Source organism: Coenobita brevimanus, chromosome 38 (assembly GCF_032717465.1).
Source record: "Coenobita brevimanus isolate Jiangsu-jjx chromosome 38, ASM3271746v2, whole genome shotgun sequence".
In the NCBI taxonomy this organism is placed as follows: Eukaryota; Metazoa; Arthropoda; class Malacostraca; order Decapoda; family Coenobitidae; genus Coenobita; species Coenobita brevimanus.
In genome coordinates this window covers 38,537,829-38,547,828 of record NC_136991.1, presented here as the reverse complement: position 1 = coordinate 38,547,828, position 10,000 = coordinate 38,537,829, and the positions used below count along the sequence as shown (strand labels likewise).

At 40.3% G+C, this 10,000-nt stretch overlaps 1 protein-coding gene and 1 non-coding gene across 2 annotated transcripts in view; one reads left to right on the top strand and one right to left on the bottom strand.

Annotated features, from left to right (window-relative positions):
- The window catches only part of LOC145396564 (protein amalgam-like), a 97,742-nt gene that overhangs the window by 79,434 nt on the left and 8,308 nt on the right, over positions 1–10,000 (bottom strand). Inside the window, exon 2 of the mRNA XM_080269939.1 lies at positions 5,730–5,827. Within this exon, the coding sequence (XP_080126065.1) occupies positions 5,730–5,827 (98 nt within the window). The remainder of the gene's footprint in view (positions 1–5,729; positions 5,828–10,000) is intronic.
- Positions 6,874–6,992, top strand: LOC145396631 (5S ribosomal RNA). The gene has a single exon (XR_013896793.1). It is a non-coding gene; the product is annotated as a 5S ribosomal RNA (ribosomal RNA).

Genomic DNA, 10,000 nt, shown 5'->3' with positions numbered 1-10,000 from the left:
ATGATTGTATAGCCATGGGTGACAAGAACTTAAGTAACATTACCAGCATTTGTAATGTTTTATTGACTACCGTATGTGAATGACTGACAAGAACCGATCTGGCCTTCAAGAAGATTTGCGACTATGAAGGGGTGTGATAGAAAAGTGATATATTCCTGAAACGAAAAGTACTGAGAATATAACAAGGTAAAGGCTAGATCGGTGCAGAAGTGCATATGGCCGATAGCACGGTGTAAAGCATACGAATAACATGGGCGTGCCTTAACGAAATGAAAAGTTTTGTAGTTCGTGAAAATCTGATGATTAATACTTAGATACAGAGTTGATAAATATGAAATTGGTGATGGAAAAATGAACATAAAGAAGAAAAATAAGAATAGTTAGCGAAATTGTGTGAGATTAAGTGTTTATCAAATGAGGCGATAATGTAGTTATTAGCTGATGTGAGAAGATGCTGATAAACTGTGATTTAGGAGGCAGTAACAAAAACTACATGACATATCCATCAACAAAACGCGGGTTGTGAAGTGAAAATATCATAGCAGAATTAAAAAAAAAAAAAAAAGTGATGCTGAGAACAGGATGATGTAAAAATTGACTGGAAATATAAAAGAATAGTATTAAACAACTAAAAATATCAATAACAGTGAGACTTAACAAACATATTAAAGACTTAAAATGGGTGGGTAGATATTTAGCCGTAACATTGTCTCAGTGCTAACCTACGTCTTACTCCAGATCCTGTTCCACATTCAGCCCTACTGTGACTCCACTACCAGCCTCCCTTCAGTGTGCGATCCCCAGTTTAGCCAAAGTAAGCTGATCGTGAAGGTTTGCCTTTCAAGTTTCCTCATGATCTGCTTGATACGCACACATACACACTGCCCCTACACAGCACACAAGGCAGAGTTAAGGGTATGTAATAGGCAAGTGTTTACTGGTCTACCCCCCCCCCTCTCTCTCTCTCTCTCTCTCTCTCTCTCTCTCTCTCTCGTGTGTGTGTGTGTGTGTGTGTGTGTGTGTGTGTGTGTGTGTGTGTGTGTGTGTGTGTGTGTCGTTAGTTCAGGTACATGCCACTAGATGACTACTCACACCCACACGCTGCCACTTACGTAATTAGGGTAGGTTGCTCTGGTTTGGTGTAATAGCATTAGCAGGTTTTTAATTAAATGACGGATGGCCATACAGGGAAGCAGTGAAAATTGTTTTAACGAAATGAATGTCCTGAATCAGTTTGGCACCACAGCGAGATAATACACTTTGGTCCATTTGATCAGTTCTTCATTACTGTACTATTACGTCCCAGCAGCTGGTAGGTTAGGCCAGTGGTGTGGTTCATAAGGGTTGAAGAGGAACAGTCTGCTTTCATGAATCCTTCAAGTAGCCTTTATTCACAGCATTTGTTGATGAGCTAAAGATATGAAACTGCGGAAGTGATAAGAGTACCTGAAAGTCAGTGTAAAGGAGCCTCTGTATGTTATACTTTATATCCTTTAACGTCACCTGAATTTGCCTTATCTCCATCTGTAATGCTGAGTTATAGAAGTACAGTACATAAATACTAGAATATGATACTGTCCACTATTAGGTATTATGGGCAGCAGTTGCAGCCGTCGTATTTTCATACTGCCATTGAGCTGCATGAAATACCGGTAAGTTGGACAAGGACGAAAATATGGGCCAGGTAATGATGAAAAGAGTATAGCGCGTTAGAAAATCTATACGTGTGTGTGTGTGTGTGTGTGTGTGTGTGTGTGTGTGTGTGTGTGTGTGTGTGTGTGTGTGTGTGTGTGTGTGCGTGCGCGCGCGCTTGCAGTGTGTCTGTGTGACCTTTAGCATCTGCATATGTCATCAGGCTCTTTCCTCTTTGTGTTGCATGTGGCGTGACTTGATATTAGCCTTTATCAGGCTGCATGTACAACTCTCCATTATACATTTTTTACTTTTCTTTTGCGTGGATATGACATTGTTTTTCATTAACATTCTTCCTCTTGTTCTTGGAAATCTTTTCACTTTACATTCTTCACTGTTATATCAACACTGTCCCTTGTTTGCACGTAAATACTCTCTTTTGCATTAACAGTCTTCCATTTTGGATTTAAAGACTTTCATTTTCATCATTCTTTTTTTCATTATAGCTTTCCAGTTTGTACGCAAAGCCTTTCACTATGTTTACACAGTAAATTTCATTTAAAACATTCCTTTTTGCATTTTTAACCTTTCATTCTGCAATTACAACGTTAGCATTCCTTCTGTATGCATTTACCGTTGTCATTTGTTATGCTTACATTTTCTGATTTTAAAATCTTCCTATATCCATTTACTTTCCTGCCTTGCAGTACCAGTTATCCATTGAGATGTCACTTTATTTTATTTCATTTTGTTTTATTATTTAGTCTCCAAATGTCTATTTGCAACTCGGGGAAACGTTTTGCAGCCAAAGGATGAAGGTTCATGTTCTTCTTATGTTAATTCTTTCATTCCGGTGATGATTTTGTACTCTTACTATTTCAAAACGATTTTATTCATCTATGGATAAACGTTTCGAACTAGTGGGGTTAGATGTAGCCTTCCATAATCTCTACCCTACCAGCGGTCCTTCCTAAGAGATGACTGAAATAATTTGTCCGTAATAAGAAATTCGTCATCGTAGAAGAGGAGTATACTTTTTGTGACTTTGAATGAAAGTACATATTATATTAAAGTTAACACAAGACAGTTCTATTCAGCTATGGGAAACATTCAGTGGTTTTAAAAGCATTTCAGTTACCTCATTTTTTGCCACGGATAAGCATACTTTGTTTTTTAACTGAAAACAGTTCATTTTGCCAGGCTGGGAGAAATCCAAGCAGACAAGCGTTGAATACACTAAAAGAAAGGAGGATCACGAACTTGGAATATAGCGTGGAAATAATCACGGACTGTCGACACTCTTCACATTTTCTGCATTGATCGATTTTATGGGACTGCTTATTTTTTATTCTTTTCAGTTTTACCATCATTCAATTTAAGTGCTTTCTGACAATATTATTACCGTTTGTAGTGCTGCTGTTTCAGATGGACTTACCCCTCACCCCGAGACGTATCTTTTGGCTTTTGCTTTTTGTTCTTTCTCTCTCCAAACATTTTTATGCAGCTCAGGAAATGTTATTAGACTTGGATGGCTTTCACCCGTTTACTGTGAGTGTTCTGTTAAGCACCATAAAACTGTCTGGTGTTATCAAAAGTATACTAAAGGAATGTGCCACCGGACTGGAGTGGATAAACTGTGTACGTAAGTCGTAGAGTCAGCCAGCAACATTTCCTATAATCATAGCAGTTAACGAAAGAGAAACACTTTGGATGTAGGATGCAAAAATATTAGGGTCACAAGGCTGTGTGCTTAAAAGTTAACCCTATCGATTCAATGACATTTCTTTTTCATGCACCTAACACTTTTATTCAGCTTCGGAAAGTGCTCTTGTGTAATTATTAATGGATTAAACGAAGCTAGATCTAACAAAATCATTTCGAAAATCTCTCATAAACTGACGAGAATCACCTGAGGGCAGCTAGCACGAAATGAACAGTCTGTCATCGGAATCAAGAGGTTACAACTTAAATGGCATATGTGAAGGCAAATACCAAAATTTAGACGATAATTTTGAAGTGCATAAGAAGAATAGAACATGTCTGGCCATTGTATATCATTACGGATTACTCTCTTTTTATGAGGGTGCAGACTAAGCAAATGATAACTGTAGGCCGTCGAAAATTGGGGCTTCCCTACCTCTTCGTGTATGAAGTGCTGGGCGAGGTAGATTAGGGTGGAGCGTGGAATAATCGAGGGTGCAGGGCGGTGTAGTGAAGGGTGCAGGATGGAGTCGTTGAAGGTGCAGGGTGGAATAGTTGAGGGTGCAGGGTTGGGTAGTTGAGAGTGCAAGGTGGAACAGTTGAGGGTGCAGAGTGGAACAGTTGATGGTGCAGGTTGGAACAGATGAGGGTGTAGGGTGGAACAGTTGAGAGTGCAGGATGAACAGTTGAGAGTGCAGGATGAACAGTTGAGGGTGCAGGGTGGAACAGTTGAGGGTGCAGGGTGGAACAATTGAGGGTGCGGAGTGGAACAAGTAAGGGTGCAGGGTGGAACAAGTAAGGGTGCAGGGTGGAACAGGTAAGGGTGCAGGGTGGAACAGGTAAGGGTGCAGGGTGGAACAGGGAAGAGTGCAGGGTGGAACAAGGAAGAGTGCACGGTGGAACAGGTAAGAGTGCAGAGTGGAACAGGTAAGGGTGCAGAGTGGAACACTTAAGGGTGCAGGGTAGAACAGTGGAGGGTGCAAGGTTGAATAGTTGAGGGTGCACAGTGGAACAAGTGTGCAGAGTGGAACAGGTAAGAGTGCAGGATGAAACAGGTAAGGGTGCAGGGTGAAACAACTGAGGGTGCGAGGTTGAATAGTTGAGGGCGCAGGGTGGAATAGTTGATAGAAGGGCATGATATATAATAATGGAACATTGAAATGTTAAACAACTAAGGGTGGAGCAATGTAAAGTGCAGCAAGGAACGGTGAAGCAGGTAGAGGTGAAACAGAAAAAGGATCTGTTTGTGGACCATTAAGAAGGACGAGGTCTGGCCTGACCCTATAGCGTTTGTAGGTCGCAGAAAGTACAGAACGTAATCAGTGGAACGTTTCGAGACGGAACATGAAGAAGGATGAGATTTAACCGTTTAGTGTTTCAAGTTCTCAACAACATAGAACATTTTTGCAGTGAAACATTTAGCGGTTGAGCGTTAATCGCTTTAATACAGTGACGTATGTTTAGGAGAGATACCTGAAGCCAAATGGGTCAGATGTACACACAACAAAAAAATTATCGTTACACCTTCTGCGCGATATAAAATGACACACGAATGAAGGTTTTTGATAACAGCCTCCTCCATTGGTATCCCTGCGTGTGTTTGTTGCATATTTATTATAAGCTATATCTATTGCTTCTCCCATGCATATTTCTACCTCGTCCTAGGATATTTGGCAACTCACCCACAGGCTTACCAACCCTAGCGAGACAGCCGGGTTGTTCAGTATGAAACACATCGGACCCCCTGTAACGATAGATTTTTTGCTGCGTGTACACACGATCAAAAATGCCTCTGCCCCTTAGCGTACGATGGTTGTGAAAATGAGCGAGTTCTGCAGACACACATGAATCTATAAGTCTGGTGACTCAAAACATATACCACCTAGTATGTGATTTTTTTTTTTTTTTTTCAATTTCAAGTTCAAATAATTACCAAAGATACTGTTTTCACATAATCACAGACTGCCCCATATTTCACAATGCTACGTCCATGTTTCAGAATGATATGTGCCGTTAGAGGGCAGAGACTTTTTTGAGCGTGTGTACAGGCGCCTCGACTCTTAAATATAACAGAGGTGGTGTGTTGTAGGTTAAATGTGACAGTGGTGTATTTATTTACGTCTTCGTTATAGCTACTGTATTGAAACAACTTCATTATGGTAGTCAGACCATGGTAGACGTGAGATATAAACAAATGCACTGGTGCCACATGAGACCACCGACACACCCCTTTGTAGTGTTTACAAATGGAGCCAATTGTACTCGTACGGTACACGTCATTAATCCTTGTTCTACGAGAAATCGCTCCTAAACTGCATACAGTCGTATAAAGGCAGAAAGAATAAAAACGAAAGTACCTTATTGGACTAAAGGAGCTAACAAGAACGAGAACTGACCTTGTAGTGTCCCAGGTTTTCGACAACACAGGTGAGCTTGGCAGTGCGTCCCACCTGAGCAGTCACATTCTGGATGGGCTGCTCGAAGTACGGCGAGTCTGTGGTAAAGATGGAAAACTGGTTAGGGAATATTGTTGTGGGTTAAAAATAGCAGATTAGTTCAGTTTAGTAAGATAGGAATAATACTTAAAAAAAAAATGAGTAAATACCATTAAATACCATACCAGTATATCATACCAGCTGCTCGAATTCAAAGTCTTTGGCAAGGAGAGAGAGAGAGAGAGAGAGAGAGAGAGAGAGAGAGAGAGAGAGAGAGAGTGCTTACTACAGAGAGAGTGCTGGACCTGTTGTAGGATACTTGCAAGCTGAAAAATTATTCACATTTGTGTTAATTTATTTGTTTTTTGAGTCATTTTTTGTGACGTACACGATGTATATAGTTTTTCTATACATCAGGTGGGTATAAGCACGATATTCACATGAGAGATTTAGTATTACAGTATGAGCATGCAGACTGCTTTGGCAGTGCGGTATGAGGCTCACAGGGGTGCGATTATGATGAGTGACATTTTTCTCGTTAAAATAAGTGACTCAGAGACATTGTCGTTCCTAAGTCTACCCCTGAGAGAGCCTGGCAGATATCATAGAGGATTTTGGATGTTAGAGAATTCTGATTTAGGGAATATGGTAGGCTAGGTTGTTTGTTACATTTGGGGTATTTGTGTGTTGAACAGGAGTTTGTGGGTGATTAGAAATTAATCAGATGGGTTAGGGGATTTGGTTGTGGAGAGATAGAGAGAGAGAGAGAGAGAGGAGATATTAGCAGGTTTTATGGATCCTTAAGGAAACTGGAAAGCAACGATACACCCCATTTTCTTGAGATATTTCTGAACAGCTGAAAGTTGGGAACGATTTCCAGAAATAAATAAATAAATAAATAAAAGAAAGCAGAAAAGTGAGAGAAACGGTAGTTAATGTCGCTTTTTCAGCTGGATAGGTACCGTAGTGGCTAATTTATCTTTTCACGTAATAGCAAAGATGAAGATATTTGCGGCAGGCTGGGGAAGTGCGGGTGTGTCTTCTTTTCCCCCCCTTCTCTAACACGTGGCACAGGTTTTATTTTAACCCATTAACTTTCATTAGTGCCAACGGCCATACCACGTTGAGTACACCGCTTCCCGTCCGATCAGCGAAGTTAAGCAACGTTGGGTCTGGTTAGTACTTGGATGGGTGACCGCCTGGGAACACCAGATGCTGTTGACATAACGTTTTCCCTACGTGTCAAGTGGGGTTGGTGGAGGATTAGTGCGCCTCCCTGTAAAACAGTTAACTCTAAGCCCTTGACCACCCCGTTTGGGATACATGGCGTCTGGCAAGGAATGAAAAAAAACTTTCACTCTTCCCACTGTTCCCTCTGTTGTCATTTAGGAACCCATATTAATGTGTTTATCGTACTGATTAAACTTAACTACAAAGTGATGTCATTAATCATGTTTATACAAGATCACCTTGGCCTGGCTATCGTACTGCCACTCGTTGGGCTGCCTCTGTCTGTGTCCAGTGATTATTTGAATTTCCTTGAACTTACAAGCACGAGTGTTCCGTCAGATTGTTATATTTTTGATATGTATTATTACCTGTATCAGTGAAGTCCTTATACCAAAGAAAGGAAAAATGCATAGGCCTATTCCTTTTTCTTTTATAGTATACGCCCAAAATCCTTTAAACTAAGACTAACTTTGAGATATTAAATCAACTAATTTGTTCCAGAATGGGAGCAATGGCAGACTCTACATGAACGTGAAGGAACCATTGTCAATATGCAAATTAAAAAGAAAAATAGTTTCAGTACATAGTTTATCTATTGATTACTGAAAAAGACATATGTTTTATTGTGGTAACAACAATGGCAAACACTGTCAATGAAAGTGAGGGGCATTAGCAAGACGTGAGGATGTGTAGATCAGATATTCGTTTTAAGGTGGTTACCGGTAGTGAAATAAGTATTTAGAGATGGTAAAGAAGTTGTATGCTGCTTTCATAGATAAGGAAACATAAGGCAATGTAAGTAAGCAGGGAATGGGGAAAATGCTGAATTTCGCGGAGTAGATGGGAAACAGCTGAATGCTGTCAAGAGTACGTACAAGGGCTTAAGGGCCGCAGTGCATGGAAAGTGAACTGAGTGAGTTCTTTCATATAAATATTGGACTGAAACAGAGATGTCCCATGTCTCCGCGGTTATTTACTGTACAGTACATATGGATTGTAAAAAAAAAAAAAAAAAAAAAAAAAAAGTAAAATAGTGGATGTTGAAATGTCCATAGTCGAGAGAAACTAAGGCTTGGATGCTGCGCGTGTTGTTTGCTATTGGTTCTGTGTTGTTAAGTAAGATGTAAGGGGAGTTACAAGGCTTGGTGAATGAGTTTGGAAGTGTGTGTTAAAACGAAATGTAAAGTTGAATGTAACTAAAAACGAAATTTAAAAGTGAACGTAACTATGAGTAAAGTAGGGAATACATGAGGAAGGAAGTAGGGAATACATAGTCAGGGTGAATGATCAAGTGATGGTGAGTGTGAATGCTTTCATATATGTAGGTCGTGTGACGAGTAAGAACGGAACTTCAGAGGGTGAAGTGCATGAAACGGTGAAGCAGGGAAGAAAGGTTGCTGCTTCACTGAAGGTGTTGATAAAGAGTAGGTGCGCTTGTTAGAAAAACAAAAACAAAAAAACTGCGCGACAGGACTGTAATCCCTACTCTGTCACATGGTTGTGCAGCGTGTACCTACTTGGAGGGATAAAAGTCAAGAGTAAGAGCAGTGGAAATGAATTATGTCAGAGGAGCATGGGAAGCTACGTGGAGAGACAGCAGGGAAAAGAGGAAATAAAGAAGAGCCATAATTTTGGTGTCAATGTGTTAGAAAGCATTTAGAATATTACCCTTAGGTGGTTTGGCCGTGTAGAAAGGATGGAGAATGAGAGGCTGACAAGAAGAGTGTGAGTGAGGTAGAGGGATGGGTTGGGAGGGGGAGACCAAAGATGTATGGAGGGATGTTTTGGAGAGGGGGAGACCGAGGATGAATGGAGGGATGTGTTGGAGAGGTGTATGAGAGAGTGTGTGAGTGGGAGATAGGGCAGCCAGATGGCGGAGAACATGGTGACATTGAGGCCATTTGTTTATGGTCATCCATTTCGGGGCGTCTGCCTATAGATAGACAGGGTGATCTAAAGGGAACAGTGTATTTTCTAAACATAATCATGATGTTCTTTAAATCGTGATTGATACACCGGCTGTAGCCAAATCTGGTATAATAAAATGCATTTTTACATTTTGGGGGGCAAATATTACTTTATTAATACTGGTGTATTTCACCTTGTGCCAGAGAGAAAAGCACATTCTTCAAGTCTAATCATGGTTGGTCTTTAATGGGTTGGTGGAGAAGACATGCTAACCAGGCTTATTATGAATAGACAATTACTCTATTCAGCTGGGAAAAATATCAGTAATTATGACTGGGATAATGGTAGAAAAATATGGGTGCCATATAACCATGGCAGAGCCACTCGAGAAATTAAAGAAGCTAAGTGATGCTTAGGTATACTCATGTGTTTGCTTCGGACAATGTCTCTCCAACGCCAAGTATAAAGTGATTGATAAAAGCATCTAATCAAGGAAACTTAACAGCAGAGATCATTACTCCTGAAGAATCATACAGTAATAATAATAATAATAATAATAATAATAATAATAATAATAAAAATAATAATAATAATACAAAGGAAACTGTACCCATCAAGTGATGCATCGGTGACGAGCTTGTTTTATATATATTTGTTCTGAAGAGCCCGGCACATCTCGACTGGCAGTGCGTGAATTAATATTACACTGTTCTAGCGCAGGAATCAAAGGGGAATATTGTGGCATTTATATCCTTTCTAATCACGCTTCATGGCGCTAATTGATATTACTATAGTCGCGGCGCATGACTCTGAGGTTGTCATTATCGTAACCAGGCAACCTACCAGTCAAAAGTGTGTCCGATTTCACATCATATTATACACGAATCATATTATACTTGAATTTATTATATACGAATATTATTATACAGGAACATACTATACACGAATCACACGCGTCTCATGTTATACACGAAATCAGACGCACTGTTAAGGGGTAGGTTGCCAGGGTACGATAACAGCAGCCTCAGAGTCGCGCGCCGCAGCTATGTAGTTACAGTACTGTAGTTCTTGCTACGTGTCCCGCCGGTTTCTCA